The 22,955-nt window shown below is 45.4% G+C and overlaps 1 protein-coding gene across 1 annotated transcript; it reads left to right on the top strand.

Annotated features, from left to right (window-relative positions):
* The first annotated feature begins 4,621 nt into the window (after window positions 1-4,621).
* Window positions 4,622-22,529, top strand: LOC122940200. Its single transcript, XM_044296646.1, has 8 exons — window positions 4,622-4,731; window positions 8,550-8,675; window positions 12,083-12,169; window positions 13,886-13,949; window positions 15,191-15,269; window positions 15,923-15,989; window positions 19,138-19,286; window positions 19,740-22,529. The coding sequence occupies exons 2-8, from the start codon at window positions 8,568-8,570 to the stop codon at window positions 21,943-21,945; spliced, it is 2,760 nt and encodes a 919-aa protein (XP_044152581.1). The 5' UTR covers window positions 4,622-4,731; window positions 8,550-8,567; the 3' UTR covers window positions 21,946-22,529.
* The last annotated feature ends 426 nt before the right edge of the window (window positions 22,530-22,955 follow it).

Here is a 22,955-nt window from a genome sequence, read left to right on the forward strand (position 1 = left end):
AGATCGTGAAACTCAAATCCGACAGTATATTCTAACACAGAGGCGTTCCCATGGTGATGGGGACGCTTCAGGTTAGAATATACTAAAAGAACTGTGTACATGACTGCCCCCTGCTGCCTGGCAGGTGCTGCCAGGCAGCAGGGGGCAGACCCCCCCCCCCCCTGTTTTTAACTCATTGGTGGCCAGTGCGGCTGGCCCCCCTCCCCTGTAGTTAACGCTTTGTTGTCCAGTGCGGCCGGCCCCCTCTCCCTCCCCCTCCCCCTCCTAATTAAAATCTCCCCCCCTATCATTGGTGGCAGCGGAGAGTACCGATCAGAGTCCCAGTTTAATCACTGGGGCTCCGATCGGTAACCATGGCAACCAGGACGCTACTGCAGTCCCGGTTGCCATGGTTACTTAGCAATTTGTAGAAGCATTATACTTACCTGCGAGCAGCGATGTCTGTGTCCGGCCGGGAGCTCCTCCTACTGGTAAGTGACAGGTCTGTGCGGCGCATTGCGTAATGATCTGTCACTTACCAGTAGGAGGAGCTCCCGGCCGGACACAGACAGCGCAGCTCGCAGGTAAGTATAATGCTTCTACAAATTGCTAAGTAACCATGGCAACCTGGGCTGCAGTAGCGTCCTGGTTGCCATGGTTACCGATCGGAGCCCCAGCGATTAAACTGGGACTCCGATCGGTACTCTCCGCTGCCACCAATGATAGGGTGGGGAGATTTTAATTAGGAGGGGGAGGGAAGGGAGAGGGCCCGCTGGCCACCAACGAGTTAACTACAGGGGAGGGAGGGGGGCCGGCCGCACTGGACAACAAAGAGTTAACTAAAGGGGAGGGAGGGGGGGGCCCACTTGCCACCAACGAGTTAACTACAGGGGAGGGAGGGGGGCCCACTGGCCACCAATAAGTTAACTACAGGGGAGGGAGGGGGGGGGGGGGCGGCCGCACTGGACAACAAAGAGTTAACTACAGGGGAGGGAGGGGGGGTCCCGGTCGCACTGGCTACCAATGTTAACTACAGGGGGGGGCCTGCCCCCTGCTGCCTGGCAGCAGGGGGCAGTCATGTACACAGTTCTTTTAGTATATTCTAACTAGAAGCGTCCCCATCACTATGGGAACGCTTCTGTATTAGAATATACTGTCGGATCAGAGTTTTTTCACGAAGTGAAAACTCAGCTCTGAAAAAGCTTTTATGCAGACGGATCTTCAGATCCGTCTGTATGAAAGTAACCTACGGCCACGGATCACGGACATGGATGCCAATCTTGTGTGCATCCGTGTTCTTTCACGGACCCATTGACTTGAATGGGTCCGTGAACCGTTGTCCGTCAAAAAAGTAGGACAGGTCATATTTTTTGACGGACAGGATACACGGATCACGGTCTCGGCTGCAAAACGGTGCATTTTTCGATTTTTCCACTGACCCATTGAAAGTCAATGGGTCCGCGAAAAAAAATGGAAAACGGCACAACGGCCACGGATGCACACAACGGTCGTGTGCATGAGGCCTAATGTTAAGCTGCCATGTCCCATTTGAAGCCCCTCTGATTCACCCCTAGAGTAGAAACTCCAAAAAAGTGACCCCATTTTGAAACCTAAGGGATAAGGTGGCAGTCTTGTTACTATTTTAGGGTACATATGATTTTTGGTTGCTCTATATTACACTTTTTGTGAGGCAACGTAACAAAAAATAGTTGTTTTGGCACCGTTTTTATTTTTTGTTATTTACAGCGTTCATCTGACAGGTCAAATCATGTGGTAATTTTATAGAGCAAGTTGTTACAGACGTGACAATACCAAATATGACTACTTTTTTGTTGTTGTTTGTTTCAGTTTTACATAATAAAGCATTCTGAAAGCCATAGCTTTTTCATTTTTTTGGCGACTGTCTTTTGTAGGGGCTCATTTTTTTCGGTATGAGATGATGGTTTGATTGGTACTATTTTAGGGTGCATATGACTTTTTGATCGCTTGCTATTACACTTTTTGTTATGTAAGGTGACAAAAAATGGCTTTTTTGACACCGTTTTTTAAATATTTTTTTTACAGTGTTTATCTGAGGGGTTAGGTCGTGAGATATCTTTATAGAGCAGGTTCTTATGGATGTGGTGATACCTAATATGTCAAATTTTATTTATTTATGTAAGTTTTACACAATAATATCATTTTTTAAACAAAAAAAAACATGTTTTAGTGTCTCCATAGTCTGAGAACCATAGTTATTTCAGTTTTTGGGCAATTGTCTTAGGTAGGGAATCATTTTTGCGGGATGAGATGACGGTTTGATTGGCACTATTTTGGGGTGCATATGACTTTTTGATCGTTTGCTATTACACTTTTTGTGATATAAGGTGACTAAAAATTTAATTTTCGACACCATTTCTATATATATATTTTTTTTACAGTGTTCACCTGAGGGGTTAGGTCATGTGGTACTTTTATAGACCAGGTTGTAACAAACGTGGTAATACCTAATATGTATGTTTTTTTTATTTACTTAACACAATAACAGTATTTTTAAAACAAAAAAATTATGTTTTAGTGTCTCCATATTCTGAAAGCCATAATTTTTTTTATTTTTTGGGTGATTGTCTTAGGTAGGGGCTCATTTTTTGCGGGATGAGGTGACTGTTAGATTTGTACTATTTTGTGGGGTATATGCCTTTTTGATTGCTTGGTGTTGCACTTTTAGTGATGTATGGTGACCCCCCCCCCCCCAAAAAAAATTTGCAGTTTTTATTTTCTTTTTGGATGGTGTTCATCTGAGGGGTTAGGTTATGTGATATTTTTATAGAGCCGGTCGATATGGACGCGGCGATACCTAATATGTCTTTTTTTCCCCTATGCTTTACAAATTGTTTTCACCGATGCCGCATCAGTGACTGCCAAACCCCTTCTGCAGATCGGGTGGGCGCAGCTCCTGTACCTGCCCGTTCATTGCGCAAACATGTACGGCGCTGGTCCTTAAGTCACGGACATCTGCGCCGTACATGTACGGCGTGGGTCCTCTACGGGTTAACTAACTTTATTAGCAAACCCCTGGCTAAATATATATATATATATATGTGGCGCCAGCACCACCTAGGGGCAAATGGGTGTAATGACATTGCCAGACTGATACTAGGAAATACCATACATTGAAAAAACATTAGATGAATAGGCAGATGTTTAAAGTGTCCCTTTTAAACACATGGGACGCTGCACCCTTATATAGTGATACATGTTCTGTGCACCCATACTCTGTGCCCCTTATATCTGTGCACCCATACTCTGTGCCCCTCATATAGTGATACATGATCTGTGTCCCCATTTACTGTACCCTGATGCTCTGTGCCCCCTTGCTCTTCACTTCCCTTGTTATGTGCCTCTGTGTTCTGTGCTCCCCCATGCTCTGTGCCTCCATCTACTGTGCCCCATGTTCTGTGCCCCCTTGCTCTGCGCTTCCATGTTCTGTGCCCCCATGTACCATGCCCCATGTTCTGTGCCCTCTTGTTCTGCGCTTTTATATTCTGTGCCCCCTTACAGTGTGCCTCCATGTTCTGTGCTCCCATGCTCTGTGCCTCCATGTACTGTGCCCCCTGCACTGGTCAGCTTATACCCACCTTTCCCTAATGCCACAAAGTTATTAGTTATGCACTCCAGGACTCTTCAGGCATCATTACTATCCTGGACCAGCAAATATGTCACTGTTAATTCTTTCTCCATTTTAGGCAAGGTTCATGTAGAGGAAGTTAATACAAGGCACTTACTAATGTATGACCCTGATAGTGCCTGCCACAGATACCCCACAGAGCCCAAGATGACCCTTATACTGCCTGCCACAGATACCCCACAGAGCCCAAGATGACCCTCATAGTGCCTGCCACGGATACCCCACAGAGCCTAAGATGACCCTCATAGTGCTGCCACAGATACCCCACAGAGCCCAAGATGACCTTCATAGTGCCTTCCACAGATACCCCACAGAGCCCAAGATGACCTTCATACTGCCTTCCACAGATACCCCACAGAGCCCAAGATGACCTTCATAGTGCCTTCCACAGATACCCCACAGAGCCCAAGATGACCCTTATACTGCCTGCCACAGATACCCCACAGAGCCCAAGATGACCCTCATAGTGCCTTCCACAGATACCCCACAGAGCCCAAGATGACCCTCATAGTGCCTTCCACAGATACCCCACAGAGCCCAAGATGACCTTCATAGTGCCTTCCACAGATACCCCACAGAGCCCAAGATGACCCTCATAGTGCTGCCACAGATACCCCACAGAGCCCAAGAAGACCCTCATAGTGCCTGCCACAGATACCCCACAGAGCCCAAGAAGACCCTCATAGTGCCTGCCACAGATACCCCACAGAGCCCAAGATGACCCTCATAGTGCTGCCACAGATACCCCACAGAGCCCAAGAAGACCCTCATAGTGCCTGCCACAGATGCCTCTGCCCCTGGTTCTCTCTGATGTCCTCATGTCATATACAGTAACTGACATTGCTGCAGGTGTCAGTTACAGTGTAGAAACTGGGCATTCCCCATCCACACTACAGCCTAAGATCATTTGTGTAGGAGTTACTGTCCCTTTAATGGGTGGGGAGTTTCTTAGTAATAGAAAGTGAAATCCTAAGGCTAAAGTTTGCTCCATTCTATAATCAGGGGGAAAATTTAACGCCAGCTTCCTCCTTTGGAGCTGCAGCGAGAAACTCACAAACGACTTTGTAACCCACCCTTGACTAGGGGTAAGTACATAGCTCTGTGCAGATGTAGCAGAGCTGGCGAAGAGTGAGGACTATTAGATTTAACTGTAGTCCTATGTAAAAACCATAGATAACACATTGTGATATGACATGAGTTGTGGCACAGAACAAAAACAGCTTTCCTACATCTGACACAGTCAGCTCTGCTTCATCTGATGTTAGTCCTTGTCGGTCATGAAGGAAGGCAGAACGCGGACAAGAAACTGTCAAACTATAGGGGAAACGTCACATACTTTGCTGTATTGTAAGAGAAGTAAGCAGAGTTGCTGATCAGAACCTTAGGAAACCTGTTAAAAACCAACATGGCCGTCATTAAGCTATTATATCACCCAGCTTTCCCTGACTCCTGAATGGCCAAAGGCTACTTTCACACTTGTGTTTGGTGCGGATCCGTTCAGATAATACAACAGTCTGCATCCATTCAGAACGGATCAGTTTGTATTATCTGTAACATAGCCAAGACGGATCCGTCTTGAACACCATTGAAAGTCAGTGGAGGACGGATCCGTTTTCTATTGTGCCAGATTGTGTCTAGATATGAATGCTCCAACTCAGTCCCTTTATCTTGTATTGTTAGGCAAGTAGTCAGAGTCTAGTAAAGCTGGGCAATAGCCAATATGGCCACCTCCTAGGGTTGTCACACAGTTTCCCTGACTATGACGTGGCTGTATGTACCGCTATATGCATGCTGATCAGTGTCATCACATTTTTAGTGCTGTGTTTGATCGATTCAGCTGCCACACAGCTTTTACAAACTCTGAATGGCATCGACCCTCCCATATATTGTATTGTGGACAGACTTGCTAGTTAGAGTCCAAGAAAAGCTGGGTGACAACCAATATGGCTGCCATTAAAGCTATCGCCCAACTTTCTATGGCTCCTAAATGGCCTAGTTATGACTAATCCCTCCTCCTGATCCTGTATTGTTAGGCCTCTTAAACATGAACTTATTTTCTTTTCGTGTCCATTCTGTATTTTTATTTTTTTTTGCAGACATTATACGGAACCATTCATTTGAATGGGTCCGCAAAAAACCCCAGAAGTTACTGCAAAAAATAGAACATGTCTTATTATTGTTCCGCATTACGGACAAGGATAGTACTGTTCTATTAGGGGCCAGCTGTTCCGTTCCGCAAAATACGGAATGCACACGGACGTCATCCGTATTTTTTGCGGATTTGTATTTTACAGACCGCAAAATACATACGGTTGTGTGCATGGGGCCTTAGGCAACTAAGGGAGTTGTAGGTGAATCTCGGGGTCTATGAACTATAGTTAGACAGTGGGGGTCATTTATTAAGGTCGCCTGGCGTAAGAATAGTCTCAAGGGCATTATTTTAACTCCCGTGCAACAATATCTTGACATGCAGGTGCTTTTACGCCGAGTTTGACAGATGGACGGAGCGAGGGTGTGTTGGGGCAAAGTTACTACTTTTTTGCATGGAAACCGGCAAAAAAGTAGACAAAAAACTCAATGCTTATTTTTTCTGACAGACACACGGACTGCCATATATGTGGCAAATTTATGATTAGGTGCACCCCTCATCATAAATTAGCCCTATATTACGTTAGCACACAGGGGGACAACTAAGACCAGCGTAAACAGCCCCAGTATGCATTGTATGAACTGTTGCTTTGAAATATACCAAGCATAGGCAGCAGAGGGCGCCACAAATTTTTGTACTGAGTGAGAGACACATTGGGACACAGGCCTCTTTCACACGTCTATGTCAGTGATGACCTCTGTGGCAAGATGGTTAGTGGTTGGCATGTGAAGAATCTGTGTTTGGTCCGTGTGCCACCTGTATTTCACGTACACTGCTAGGCTGAAAATTGGATTCCAGAGCATCTCCTATGAATGGTCCATAAAAACCATGGACCAAACACAGATGGCAACCATGGTTTTCACTGACCCCTAGACTGTAATGTTCATGAGGGCTCTGTCACTATAGACAAAATAGCGCATGTTTCCGTGTTGTCATCACAGGCCAACGGTCAGATGAGAAGCACTGATGTGTGGATACACACATTAAAGTCAATGGATACGCGAGCGCTCTGTGGAGACCACAGACAGCACACATCACTGACGTATGAAAGAGGCCTTAGGCCCCTTTCACACGGGCGAGTATTCCGCACGGATGCGATGCGTGAGTTGAACGCATTGTACCCGCACTGAATCTGACCCATTCATTTCTATGGGGCTGTTTACATGAGCGGTGATTTTCACGCATCACTAATGCGTTGCGTGAAAATCGCAGCATGCTCTATATTATGCCCTTTTCCACGTAACGCAGGCCCCATAGAAATGAATGGGGTTGCGTGAAAATCGCAAGCATCCGCAAGCAAGTGCGGATGCGTTGCGATTTTCACGCACGGTTGCTAGGAGACGATCGGGATGGAGACCCGATCATTATTATTTTCCCTTATAACATGGTTATAAGGGAAAATAATAGCATTCTGAATACAGAATGCATAGTACAATCGCACTGGAGGGGTTAAAAAAATTATAATAATTTAACTCACCTTAATCCACTTGCTCGCGCAGCCGGAATCTCCTTCTGTCTTCATCTTAGCTGTGTGCAGTAACAGGACCTGTGGTGACGTCACTCCGGTCATCACATGATCCATCACCACGGAGTGACGTCACCACAGGTCCTGTTACTGCACACAGCTAAGATGAAGACAGAAGGAGATGCCGGCTGCGTGATCAAGTGAATTAAGGTGAGTTTAATTTTTTTTTTTTTTTTTTACCCCTCCAGCGCTATTTTACTATGCATTCTGTATTCAGAATGCTATTATTTTCCCTTATAACCATGTTATAAGGGAAAATAATACAATCTACAGAACACCGATCCCAAGCCCGAACTTCTGTGAAGAAGTTCGGGTTTGGGTACCAAACATGCGCGATTTTTCTCACACAAGTGCAAAACGCATTACAATGTTTTGCACTTGCGCGGAAAAATTGCGCGTGTTCCCGCAATGCACCCGCACATTTTCCCGCAACGACCGTGTGAAAGAGGCCTTACTCTTGTGTGGTACTCCATCATCACTAGCAATGGTTTCACATTGTGTGCTCTATTCTGTATGTGTGGTAAAGGGAGGTCCACTCTGTTTCCCATCAGCAGTGCTGTAGTTCAGATTTGCCGGCCCGGAAGGGACTATAGGTGCCAGCATGTCTCACAAACTAGTGCCCTTAGTCATTTGCAGGGAGTGAACAGCCTATGATTTCTCTGCTAATCCCAGGTGATGGCTTCAACAGAAAAAGGGGTTGTCCAATTTATTTTTACTGACCTCAGGATAGGTCATAAATACCAGATTGGCGAGGATCTGACACCCGGCACCCTCAGCTGGTTGAAGAGAAGGCTGCGCGCCATGCCCACGCTGCCTTCTCTTCATTGTTTACCTGCTCGCCGTCGACATCGCAGCCGTGAGCAGGTGTAATTACACCTAAGCCGTTTCATTCACTTCTATGGGACGGATCGGTAGTATACACTTGAACAGGAATGAGCCGTCTCATTGAAGTGAATGGGATGGCTTCTTGTAATTACACCTGCTCACCGCTGCGAATGCGATGGTGAGCAGGTAAACAATGAAGAGAAGGCATTCTAAAGGAACAGTATTGACAGAAAATGCCTTTTTTTTTTATATTGCAGTTTTCACTTTTACCACTAGATGTCATCACACAGACTAGTCTCCACTCGCTTTACAGCCTACAGTAAAACTGTTACATAAATCTGAACAAGTGCTATTTCTAAACTTTACTGTACACGTGTCTGTAATCTGTATGTTTTCTCCCCCAGTTTTGTGATCTCCTCAGCATGTATAACTATGACATAGCTGCAAGCTGGAATTCAGATTATGATTCCACCTGGGAAGATGAGAAACCGGAGCCCCCTAAAAAGAAGAAGCAGAAACAACAGCATCAGGTACAGACTCCAGAAGCCTACACCCAGCTTCCTATATAGATATATCGCGGTAGCATTCCAACCTGCTCCCAGCCAAATATCTCGGTGTAGCACCTGCCTACTCATGGTATGAAAAGCCTGCCTTGTCTGTCACCCTCCATAACATTCTGATGATCTCTGCTTGCAGTCAGCGAATGGAAATAATCTTGTTTACATTCAGAGACTGAAAACCTGTCCTGATTTAAAGGTTTGTTAGGGCTCATGCACACAACCGTATCCACTCCGAGACATACGGTCCGTGAGCGGGCCATATGTCCCGGAGAGGCATACATCGTGCGCACGGGAGCGCACAGCATCATAGGTTCATAGATCATATAAGTGCGGGACAATAGTCCCGCGGGCAGCCCGATGCGCACAGCATCATAGTAACTCATGATGCTGTGCGCACGATGTATGCCGCTCCGGGACATATGGCCCATTCACGGACCGTGTGTCTCGGAGGACATACGGTCGTGTGCAGGGGCGTTGCTAGGGTCTCAAAAGATCCAGGGCCCAAGCCCCAATGCATATTGCCCAATTCTCTAAGTCGACCAACCGACCCCAATCCCCCCACCACCGCAAACACTAGCACTGAAGACATTTTTCTGTACTTGCTATACAGCAGCACATACCTCTCACATCCAGTGCCTCCAGGTGACGTTCTTCTTTCATGTAGATCTTCTCTGTCATCATCTTCTCCATTCAGTCCGGACAACTTCTCTCAGCCGCCTCGTCTCTGAGTGTGACACACAGACATCTTAGGTTCCTCACTTTTCGTTACCCCCAAATACTATTCTGAAGAAAAATTAGTGCCTTACAGATAATCTTCCCCATAGTAATAGTGCTCCTCATAGTCCCACCAATAATAATTCCCATATAGAATGCCCTCATTAGTAATACTGCCCCCTACAGTGCCCCCAACAGTGATAGTGCTTCCCAAGAGTGCCTCCATTAGTAGAAGAGCCCTCCAGTATTAATATTGCCCTTACAGAGCCCATCAGTACAAATAAGGCCCTCCTATTGCTCCCCCAGTGTTAATAAAGCTATCTTCAGAACCCCGGGTAGTAATAAGGCCCCCACAGTGCTCTTAGTAGAAATAGAGGCCCCAGTAGTAATAAGAACGCCTAATGTCCCCAGGATTTAAAATGTCCCCATATTTATATCGCCCCCCCACTGTTATAATGCTCACCCTGAAGTGCCCCAGTATTTATATCGAACCCATCTGTTATAATGCTCGCCCTGAAGCTCCCCCAGTATTTATAATACCCGATGCAGTGCTCCCTGTAGTTATATTCCTATGTTTAGTGTCCTCAGAAATTATAATTCCTCAGCCCCTCCACCATACAGTCCCATGTAAATAAAATTATTTCCCTCCCTACATCATAGAGTCCCATGTAAATACCATCACACCACCTCTCCAGCCCCCTCCAATATACAGTCCCATGTAAATAACATCCCTCTCTACCTACAGCCCCCTCCAAAATACAGTTCCATGTAAATAACATCACACCATCTCTCCTGCCCCCTCCAATATACAGTCCCATGTAAATAGCATCACCCCCTTCAAAATACAGTCCCATGTAAAGAACATCACCCCCCTCCCCAGCCACCTTCAACATACAGCTGCATGTAAATCACATTACCACTCAACATTCAGTCCTGTGTAAATAATATCACTCCCTTCCACAGCCGCCTTCAACATATAGTCCCATGTAAATAACATCACCCTGCCCTAGCAACCTCCAACATGCATTCCCATGTAAATAACATTACCCCCTTAATTTAAGTCCTATGTAAATAACTTGCCTCCCTTCAGCTCTAACATACAGTCCCAGTTAAATAACTACAACTCCCAACATTGCTCTGCCTCTCACACTGAGTAATCTACCCCTTCACTTACTTCTCCTCATGTAGCAGACCTCACCTCAGCTTCTTCCCACAACTTCTCTTCACTGCTGAGCTGACCTCTCCTCCACTGGTCACATGATGGTGACATCATCACAGGTCCTTTTCAGGTACTGCATTTAGAACTGATCACATGACCTGTGATGTCACCACAGGTCCTTCAGCTCTTGCAGTACATTAGATTCAATTGTACTGCCGTCCTGAGGATGGCAATACAGTTCTATCTATCTCGCAGGCAGGACATTCGGGGCCTGGGACAAAACATCAGGGGCCCAGGCCCCGAATGTTTTGACTTAGCAACGCCCCTGGTTGTGTGCATGAGCCCTTAGAATGTATGAGTGCAGCCTGGTAGTCCTCACGATTAGCTCTAGACTGGATACATTATTGCAAACATCTAGTCATGAAATATACAAAGTCTGAGCAAGCAAGCAGAAGTATTGAAATTTGAAACACAAATTACAGCATGCATAAGAGAGCTCCCCATGTTTTTTGCAAAATCATTTAGTTATTCCCCCTTCATGGCTCCCTTAGGCCTCTTTCACACATCTGTGTCCTTGATGATATCTGTGACAAGATGGTCAGTCGTTAATCTGTGAAGATGTCCATGAAGGATCTATGTTTGGTCCGCGTGTCCTTTTTTTGCCCTCAGTGTGTCATCTGTATTCCATGGCTTATTCACACGAATGTAAGGGCTCCATGGCCGTGCTGCGGGCCGCATACGACGGTTCCGCACTACACCGGTCACCAGCCATGTGCATTCCGCATCACGGATGTGGACCTATTTACTTGAATGGGTCCGCAAATCCGGAGATGCGGTGCTGAACGGAACTGAAGCACGGAACGGAACCCCACGGAAGCACTACGGAGTGCTTCTGTGGTGCTCCGTTCCGCAAAAAGATAGAACTCCCCATTTAAGTGAATGGGTCTGGGATCTGCATGCGGCTGCCCCGCGGTCGGTGCCCGTGCATTGTGGTCCACAGCACGGGCAGGGAGCCCTTATGTGCGTGCGAACAAGCCCTTAGGCTGAAAATAATTTTCCAGATTATCTCCTACCAATGGACCGTGAAAACCATGGACCAAAAACAGATGGCATCCGTGTTGTTTCTGTGGTCTTCACGAACCCATAGACTATAATGTGTGTGAGGGATCTGTAGTCATGGACTTAATAGGGCCTGCTTCCATGGTCATCACTAACCCACTAACAAGGTGAATACACACATTAAAGTCAATGGATACATGAGAGGTCCAAGCAGACCACAGACGGCACATGTCCGCGATTCACTGACATGTGAAAGAGATCTTACACTGGGGCAGGAACATCCACATCATGGCTCAAATGCACCCAGAGAGCCAGAAACACAAACTCCTACTCCATAGGGGTAGGAACAGCCCGGCACCAAACTGACGGAGAATACAGTAAGATGCAACCAATGAAAGCTCAACCAAATTTAGTGATGCCTAATTATTGGTTCTTATCTATTCAGTGGAATTTTGGGAACAGAGCAGCGAGGGACATGCAAAACTACAGACATGGATATGGAAAACCAAACCTGGAGACTGCTAATGACCAGGTAAATACCCCCAGCGGGAGCTAATGTCTCATAGACACCTATATATAGCCTAATTTGTCCCATTCTGACCAGTTCTTGCACTGGAAGCAATCAGCATGTCTGATCATATTGTTCAGTTATCACTATGGTTATAGTCACCTCTAAAGGGAATCTGTCACCAGGATCTAGGACTATTATCTGAGGTGATACATGAGTAGTCCTGAAGATAAGGAGTCCAGATCACTATTTGTTTTCCTACTGTCCCCCATTTTGCCACTGTCAGAGTTTAAAGCTGCTCTGAAATACACTGTCAGGACTGCTGCGCATGTGCATAGGAGTCCTCTCCATTATGTTAGCATAGCACAGCATGTCCGGACTGTGTATTTCAGTGCAACTTTGAGCCCTGACAGGGGTGGGGGCAATAGGTATGGACTTCTTATATGCAGTACTACTCATGTATTAGCCCAGATAACAGTCCAAGATCCTGGTGACAGGTTCCCTTTAATGGTTATGCCTCTTTAAAGGACATCTGTCAGCAGATTTGTACCTATGAAGCTGGTTGACCTGTAGTATGTGTGCTTGGCAGCTGAAGACATCTGTGTTGGTCCCATGTTCATATGTGCCGCATTGCAAAAAAATAATAATGAAGTTTGAATACATGCAAATGAGCCTCTAGGAGCAACGGGGGCGTTGCCATTACACCTAGAGGCTCTGCTCTTTCTGCAACTGCCATACCCTGTGCTCTTTGATTGACAGGTCCATGCAGTGAAATCATCATTATACTTGGCGCTGCCAATCAAAGTGAAAGGAGGGGGAGCGGGACTTGCAGAGAGAGCAGAGCCTCTAGGAGTACGGGCAACACCCCCATTGCTCCTAGACGCTCATTTGCATATATTCAAACATTATATTTCTCAGCAATGCGGGCACCTATGAACATGGGACCAACATAGATGCCTTCAGCTGCCAAGTGCACATGTAACAGGTCAGACAGTGTCATAGGTACAAATCTGCTGACAGATGCCCTTTAAAGATGCCCTGTAACCTCTCCTGACATGTCTGTTTTACCAACTACTCGCTCCCCCCTTTTATTAACTGGATCATCTTTTCATATGACTTTATGTTGTGCCATTTCTATATTATTCCTTCTAGAATTTTTATGAATGTATTGCATACAGTTTGCAGTGAAGGACCAGATGGGTGTTACCAGTTGGGGGTGTGTCCTTTCACAATCTGACATTATCGTATCATTGCTGCCAGCGTCAGACTGTGCAGGGACACACCCCTAACTAGTAACCCCCGCCCTTGCAGACTACAGGTAATTCATTCAGGATTTCTAGAAGGAATAATAAAGAAATGATACAACATAGAGATATAAGAATTTATGCTCCGGAATTGTTACTACAGGGGAAATGCAGACATGTCAGCAGAGGTGACGGGTTCTCCTTAAAGGGGTTATCCGAAACTATAAACTTCCCCATCATATGCCGGGCCCCTCACATGTCATATAAATAACCTGCTCCCTGCGCCGCTCTTGGTCCCCGCCGCTGCTGCTTCTCCCCATGCCTGGATGAAAACATCCGATGCCAGGGGGGCAGCCAATGGCAGGCGGGGACCAGGAACGGCGCAGGGAGCGGGATAAGTATATTCCGTGTAAGGGCCTGGCATATGGGGGGGGCAGTTTATCGTTTCGGATAACCCCTTTAATCCATGTATCTGACTTACACATTTTCTCCATAGGAATATGAGGACTATATGCCGAATCTGGAATTCTACCGGAACAACATTAAATTTAAGCCTAACGGTCAGTAAAGCTAAATCATTATTAGATTTCTCTATCTTACCATACTTTCCCAGACCCCTGAATCACATCCTTTATTGCGGCTAGTCAGCTATGCATTCACTTCAGTGCTGTCCGCATCCTCTCATCCTTTCTGTGTCGTCCGCAAAACTATAGAACATGTCCTATTCTTGTCCGCATTACGGAAAAGGATAGGACTATTCTATTATGGGCTGGACGTTCCGTTCCACAAAAAGCGCAATGCACAAGTATTTTGCGGATCTGTAATTTGCAGTGTCCATGAGCCCTAAGGATGCTTTAACCCGAAACGTGTAAGCGATTCTAGCACAGGCTGAATTATGTGTCAAATTGACAAAGTGGATGTTCAATCAAACCTCTCCGCAGCATCGGACATGTCTATGGATAATTTTAGATTAAAGTAGTACAGGTCGCTATCTCCTGCCCCCTCCCCCCTCCCTGGACTGCTGTATGATTAGGCCTCATGCAAAATACGGATGCAGTCCGTGTGCCATACACGGTTTGCGGGCATAGTCTATCTTTTTGCAGAACAGACACTTTCTGCATCCGTATCTCCATTCCACACATGGATAGAACATGTCCTATACTTGTCTGCAAAATGCATGCCCATTGAAGTCAATGGGTCTGCAAAACATGCGGATGCAACACGGACTGCACCTGTACTCCGCAGATGCGGACCTCTCAAACGGATATGGTTATGTGCATGAGGCCTAAGGAACATTTGCAGATCAAGGCTCTGGGAAAGCTGAGTGACAAGCCCAGAGGTAGTGAGGACTATATTGGCTGTCACCCAGCTTTCCCAGAAACATAAGAAATGGCTTGGAGGAAACAATTCACAATAGTTTTTTATTGTATTATGGACAATATGAGTCTCCACCCAGCTCTCCAGCTCATTGGGTGGCAAATCTGCCTAGGTATGGAGTAATGTATGCCTTGCTGTATAGCCATGCAGGTCTACTGTTCAGGGTCCTGGGAAAGCTGAGTGACAAGCCCAAACATTATGATGACCATACTGGTTGTCACCCAACTTTCCTAGAAACATAAATAAATTATTGAAATGTAAAGGGCATGTTCACATCTAAAATCCAGCTCCTGGTTGAACAGATGCTACTCCCCTTTCACTATGCTTTACACTGCAGCTCTGCTCGCTCAGATTGGCTGTTTCATGGCTGATAATAGAAACATCAGTGGTTACCACTTTGACCGATTCTCTTCACCAAATACAGGAATAAAAATAGAGGAATTTCATCAGGACTGGTGGGAAGAATATGAAGAGCTTGAAGAGAACCACTCCTTCATTCAGTGGTGAGATTAAGGGTATATTCAGAAGACTGTATGCGTCTTACCGCAGTTCTGCAATGCAGTAATTGGCAGCCTGGTTTTTACAGGTGAAACTAAAATCGTGGTAAAACCACCTGTGTTTTTTAATGCAGTGATCAGTACAGACGCAATACTTCTCACAGCTGGGGGTTTGTTACAGTGATATCCAGTTTAGACGACAGTCTGTGAGCTAAACACTTCGGCAGCAAAAATCTCTCCCCTGTCTTGTTACAATGTATCAGTGCAGGGTAATGTATCAGTCTGGGGTTCAGGAGCTTACAGTTTATCTCCATTCACTGACAGCAATCGAAGAGGAATTCAAACACACAAAGCAAATAAGCACAACTGCGCCACCTGCTGGCAGATAGATGCAGGTCATCTTTTTCTCATAAGCAAGCCACCTTCCATGGGATCACATTGGTGGTGACGCTCCAGTACTATCTATAGCATTACTTAAACAGTTCTGCCTGGTTCATGTCCTAAAGGGTCGGCCTAAAACCTGGAGGTACAGATGTCTGGGCAATGGAAAGTGACAACCATACCTGAGCACCATCTGGGACAGTTTCCCCAGCCCAGTCTGTCTAAGAAGGTAACTAAAAATAATTTATATTATCACATATGCATTATGTATATTACAGGCTGTTTCCGCTGCAAGAGCACGGTGTGAACCCATGCGCCAAACCACTGACCCTGGCAGAAATTCAGGTATAAGATCAGTCCCTTTCTGGCACCATATAATGGAGCATGTATATCATGTACAGAGTGTGTTTATAATGTAGAAACTATGGGGTCCTTTATCAAACTGGTGTAAAGTAGAACTGGCTTAGTTGCCCATAGCAGCCAATCAGATTCCACCTTACATTTTTCACAGCCCCTTTGGAAAATGAAAGGTGGAATCTGATTGGTTGCTATGGGCAACTAAGCCAGTACTACTTTACACCATATAGTATATTGTACCACTGGCGCTACTGCTCCCTAATAAAATGCTGCAGTACCGCAAAACCTGCTGCCAAACAACTGTACAACAAAAAACACTTAATATAAGGTACCGCGCACTACCCTCTCCACTACTTATCCTGCTCACCCGCCAGAGATGTACCACCAGCACGTATCCATATCGCGATCAAGATTACCTTGTTATTGAATCCTTCTCTGTGGTACTTTCAACTCCTATCGCAGGCTTGTAGACAGGTTTTTTGGTGGATTGGGTAATTCTTATTCATAGGAGTGCGCCCCTGCCGGTGGCGTAACTCAGTATTAGTTTGAAACCTCGCTCTCGCGTAGAGCACCTAGTGACGTCACTAATCGAGCTACGGATCGCTGTAAGTGCCAAAATCCAAGGCGTTTCGGACAATACTTTGTCCTTCGTCAGGGAATCACTTGGCACTTCCCGATACCATCCTTTTATAGCTCCCTCAACCTGTTATATTAACTCTTCATGTACCACATTTAACTTTCACCTCACTATTCTTTAGTACATTACTCAAAAGCAAGTAACTTTATTCCCCCATTTAAACCTTTCGGTACCAAAGTGTCCATATTAAAAATGAATTTTGTTTCTGCTCGTGACATACTGTTAAAGGGGTTTTCTCATCTCAGACAATGGGGACATATCGCTAGGATATGCCCCCATTGTCTTAAAGGTGTGGGTCCCACCGCTGGGACCCGCACCTATATCGAGAACGGAGCCCCGAAAGTGAAGGACTGCGCATGCACAACCGCCCTCCATTCATTTCTATGGGGCCGCCAAAAATAGCCAAGCGCTGGCTCGCTGCCGACTGCCCCAAATAAATGAATGGGAGCATGGGCTGCGGATGCGTGGCACGCTCCTATTCACTTCTATGGGAGAGGCGGGGATTAGCGGAAATCTGGGTTCCCCAGCCACAGCACTCCCCGCTCCGTTCTCGATATAGGTGCGGATTCCACCGTTAGGACCCGCACCTATCAGACAATGTGGGCATATCCTAGCGTTATGCCCCCCTTGTCTAAGATGGGAATACCCCTTTAATAAAATCTCCCCACCCCCACCCCCGCTCATCTACCTTTATTATTTCTACCCCACAAAACTTCCCTCCGTGTTTGTCTATATAATGCCTTGACAATAGGTGCCCCTCAAATTTTCTTTGAATGTTGTATACATGTTCTCCCAGTCTATTCTTCAATTGTCTCTTTGTTTGTCCAATATACCGTAGGTCTTTTTACAGGGGCATATGATGGCATATATTACCCCCCGACAGTTGCATGTAATATGTTCTCTAATATCGTGTAAAAAAAAAAATATATATATATATATATATATATATATATGACCCATCCTTATTTTGTATCTGGAGTTGTTTTTTAGTATTTAAGGATTTTTTTTTTTACACCCTATGCATTTTTGGGCAAATTTCGGTACATTTTTCTTTCTCATGCTTTTTTAGATACTGCTGTGCATCCATATTCCCTACATTTTTTGCCTTTTTATACACAAACCTAGGGACATCTGGGATATGGTCTACAATAATTGTATCCTCTTTTAAAATACCCCAATATTTTTTCACTATTTGTTTTTTAAATGTTTGGCCGTTATGTTTGGCCGTTATACGGTATAAGAATCGGTGGAATTTCTTCCTCATTCTTTATCTGCGCTTTTTTCACCTCCTTATTTCCTGAATCTTCCAAAAGAGTTTGTCTGTTTAATTGCTCTATTTCTTTTTTTTGTTTTATTAATATTTCCTTGTTATATCCTTTTAGATTCAAATCTTTTTTGCATATCTTCTTTTTTTATATACCTCGATTTCTGCGCAGTTCCTTGACTTCTAGGTATATTATCCAAGCACTGGGGTAAGTGGCAGCTTTCTCTAGAAATAAAGCTGTTGGCATCAGTGGGTTTATTAAATGTTTTTGCGCAGATTTTACCTTTTTTAATATAAACGGTCAGATCTAAAAAAAATATCTCTTTCACTATAACTTGGTGTAAACTCTAAATAAAAATATTTTTTTTATTAATAAATTAAAAAAATTCCAGAAGCCCATCTTCCCTCCTTTTCATATAAAGAGCACATCATCTCTGAAAGGCCGCCATAGGACGAGGCCCGCTCGGAGTCTGCCTTCTGGGTGCATGGCCAGCTGTTCCCACCATACCACATACAGATTAGCGAACTCCGGTGCGAACCTCGTCCCCATCGCGGTACCCCAAGTCTGAAGATATAAATTTTCCTGATATTTACAATAATTCTTCTGCAAAATAAAAAGTATACATTCCCCTATATATTATATCTGTTGTTTTGCCATTTCTCCCTTTTTGTATCAAAACTGTTTGCCAGCTTCGAATCCCTTTTGATTCTCGATGACAGTGTACAATGATTTTACATCTAATGTGCCCATGATCTATCCTGGTTTCCATTCTATACTGCTTAATATTTGCAACGTATGTTTAGTATCTTTTAAATATGTTGGCAGGGCTTGGGCACATGGTTGTAAGTAACGATCGATATATCTTGAAAGAGAACTAGTTAAACAGTCAGTCCCAGACGCACTCCAATGAATAGTCAATATCCAGGGCGCACTCCTATGAATAAGAAATACCCAATCCACCAAAAAAGCTGTCTACAAGCCTGCGATAGGAGTTGAAAGTACCACAGAGGAGGATTCAAACACAAGATAATCTTGATTGCGATATTGATACGTGCTGGTGGTACATCTCTGGTGGGTACGCAGGATAAGTATATACTGTATATAAGTAGGATGTCTATATAATGTAGGGTCCATGTATATAACATATAGACTTTTATATAATGTTTGGACTTTGTATATATCATACATGTTTATAATGTACAGATTGTGTATGTAATGTCCACCTCTGTTCTAGATGATGAAGGCAGATAAAGACGTCATGAGGAGGTTCCTGGAATCTTACAAGCTCATTTTGGGGTTTTACGGCATTCAACTGCTGGACGAGAAAACTGGAGAAGTGTCCCGGGCAGAGAACTGGGCGCAAAGATTTTATAATTTAAACAAGTGAGAATACTTACCCAACTTTCTCAGAGTACTGAATTGCAAATCTACCTAGACATGATATTAGAGAGTTGTAATAATGTGTCCCTGTGACACCCAGTTTTCCCAGTCTGGGAATGGTGGATTACAACCGTTTAGCAGCCATTACAGCCTGCAGATGGGTTTGTCAACCAGCTTTCACCGACTTCTGATCGGCAAATCAGTCTAGTTACGCAGATATATAAAATTGCCAGATTCACCAGTAAGAAACTGTATGTTATGGGTTGCCACCCAGCTTTCCAGTCTCCTATACATGCATAGGTATGCTGCAAAATAGCCTCTGTTGCCATACTGCTCTGTAAGAAGGCAGCTTAACCATTCATGAGGCCTGGAAAGCTGGTTAACCCAGTCTTTCTCAGACACAGATAAACCTATAGTATTTCTACTAAAATTTCCCCTCATATCCTTGTCACACAGCCGCAGCCACAACAACCTGCGGATCACCCGGATACTCAAGTGTTTGGGGGAGATGGGCTACGAACACTTCCAGGCCCCTCTGGTCAGGTTTTTCCTGGAGGAGATCTTGTGTAACAACAACTTACCCAAAGTGAAAAGTAGCGCACTGGACTACTTTATGTTCACCGTGAAGGACAAGCAGGAACGTAGAAAGCTGGTGCAGTTTGCCTGGGAGAACTTCAAATCCCAGGGACCATTTATCTGGGGGCCAGTGGAGAGACTCCAAAAACTCACACCTAAGGAAGAGAATGATGAGGAAGATAAGGGAAATGAAGGAACTGCAAAGGAACCAGAGGAAGCTGAAAACTCAGACCAAGAATGTGAAGAGGCAGAAGAGGGTGAAGATGTAGCCTCCAAAGACAATGGGGGACCAGTGGAGAGTCTCCAAAATTTCACACCCAAGCAAGGGAGTTACGAGGAAGAGAAGGGAAATGAAGTAACTGCAAAGGAACCAGAAGTTGAAAACCCAGATCAAGAACCTAATGAGGCAGCAGGGGGTGGAGATGTGACCTCTAAAGAAAATTCCTCAAACTCTACTGGATGGCCAAGTCCTCAGCATAATGATCTACACCTGCATCTCCAGTTCCAGCAAGGGACTGGGACTGGTGAGGGTTTGGAAGAGGTGGGGGATGATGGTGGAACCGGTGTGGACCGCCCAGGGAACCATGAAGATGGAAAAGTAGTGATAGATTTCTGTCCAGGAGAAGCTTCAGAACATGAAGATGCAGGGAATGAGATGCAGATAACAGAGGACATAAGCAAAGGGAGTAAAAAGCCGACAACAGAGGGCAATGGTTTGGAAAATAAGCAGACAACAGCGTACACTAGCACAGGAAATGAGGAGCAGACCACAGAGAACACTAGCATCATCGACAATAAACACACACTAGTAAACTATAATCTAGAAAATGGGAAGCTAATAACAGAGGGTGCTAGAACAGGACATGAGGGGCTGACAGAGGGCACTAGTACAGGACACCAGGGTCTGACAACAGAGGGCACTAGTATAGGACACCAGGGGCTGACAACAGAGGGCACTAGTATAGGACACCAGGGGCTGACAACGGTGGGCACTAGTACAGGACACGAGGGGCTGACAATGGTGGGCACTAGTACAGGACATGAGGGGCTGACAGAGGGCACTAGTACAGGACATGAGGGGCTGACAACAGAGGGCACTAGTACAGGACACGAGGGGCTGACAACAGAGGGCACTAGTACAGGACACCAGGGGCTGACAACAGAGGGCACTAGTACAGGACACCAGGGGCTGACAACAGAGGGCACTAGTACAGGATATGAGGGGCTGACAATGGTGGGCACTAGTACAGGACATGAGGGGCTGACAGAGGTCACTAGTACAGGACATGAGGGGCTGACAACAGAGGGCACTAGTACAGGAAACGAGGGGCTGACAACAGAGGGCACTAGTACAGGACACCAGGGCCTGACAATGGTGGGCACTAGTACAGGACATGAGGGGCTGACAACAGAGGGCACTAGTACAGGACACGAGGGGCTGACAACAGAGGGCACTAGTACAGGACACGAGGGGCTGACAACAGAGGGCACTAGTACAGGACACCAGGGCCTGACAATGGTGGGCACTAGTACAGGACATGAGGGGCTGACAACAGAGGGCACTAGTATAGGACAACAGGGGCTGACAACGGTGGGCACTAGTACAGGACATGAGGTGCTGACAACAGAGGGCACTAGTACAGAACACGAGGGGCTGACAACAGAGGGCACTAGTACAGGACACGAGGGGCTGACAACAGAGGGCACTAGTACAGGACATGAGGGGCTGACAACAGAGGGCACTAGTACAGGACATGAGGGGCTGACAACAGAGGGCACTAGTACAGGACATGATGGACTGACAACAGAGGGCACTAGTACAGGACACCAGGGGCTGACAACAGAGGGCACTGGCTTTGACAATGTGAACATTACACTATGCAGCACTAATCTAGAAGAAAAGACATGTCTGACAGAAATAAAAGAACCAGGGGATGAAATCCCCAAAAATGAGGAGGAGCAAAAATTATTGACAGGGTCAGGAGATAAGGAGAAGGACACAGTCGAGAATGTCCCTTGGTGGGAGCAACTATTGTCTCTATGTGATTTTTGCTGCTTTACCTGTTTCTGTATGCGTTGTATGTAATTGACACAAAAAATCTCCAGCTGGCTGCTATGATTGTTCACGTTGGAGACAAGTTCTTACAATCCTGCCCCTTACTGGCCTTTTATATGGTGATGGTGTTTGTATGACTGCTGGTGGGAGGCGACAACTGCCCTGTACACAGAGCAGCTCTTTAGCTCCCCCTAGTGGTTCACATTTACATGACTCAAAAGCACAATAAACAAGATAGGGGGTGCACTTCAGCACCAAATCGTTTAAGTAAAACTAATTTTACTCCACATAAGACTGACGTCACGGTTGTGTCATGGTCACCTTGTTGTTTGCCGTGACACATTAGCCATGCATGCTGGTTGCCTGGGGCAACGTGTTGTTTATGCAGCATGTGTGTGCTTTACTACATTCTCCTGGTTCCTTCTCTGTCTGGTGCGTGTGGGGTTAAGTTCCTGGCTGGGGGTGGTCACGGCAAACAACAACATGACCATGACACAGCCTTGACAACTGAACATCCTAATTAACTTTTATAAGATTTTTTGTAAATGATTTCAGATTTACCTGCTGTTTTGCCGACGTAGGTTTGTTTTACTAATAAAGTTTTCACATTTCTTTCATAAGTCATTTATATGATTATTAGCACAGGGCAGCATGGCGGACGCTGAACAATTCAATACTAAATGGTGGTAAAAAGTAAAAACAAATCATACTTGCCTCATCCATTTGCTTGCAACGGGACAGATGCCGCCATCTTGATTGAAGATCTTGCACGAAATCCCGTGCAACATCACCACGCCGGCTGACATGATGATGTCCTCACAGGCCGCGCAAGAACTCACCCTAGTTCTTTAATTAAGATGGCGGCAGGTAGTCCGTCTCGAGCAAATGTATGAGGTAAGTATGATTTCATTTATTTTACGCTCTGTTATTACTCTCATAGCTGATCGCGGCATCTGAGGGGTACAATGACGGGGAGCAGCGCAATTGCCGCTCCCTGTCATTACACCAACTACTTACAAAGAAATGCGCTTCGTGACATA

This window comes from Bufo gargarizans, chromosome 6 (genome assembly GCF_014858855.1).
Source record: "Bufo gargarizans isolate SCDJY-AF-19 chromosome 6, ASM1485885v1, whole genome shotgun sequence".
NCBI classification, from domain to species: Eukaryota; Metazoa; Chordata; class Amphibia; order Anura; family Bufonidae; genus Bufo; species Bufo gargarizans.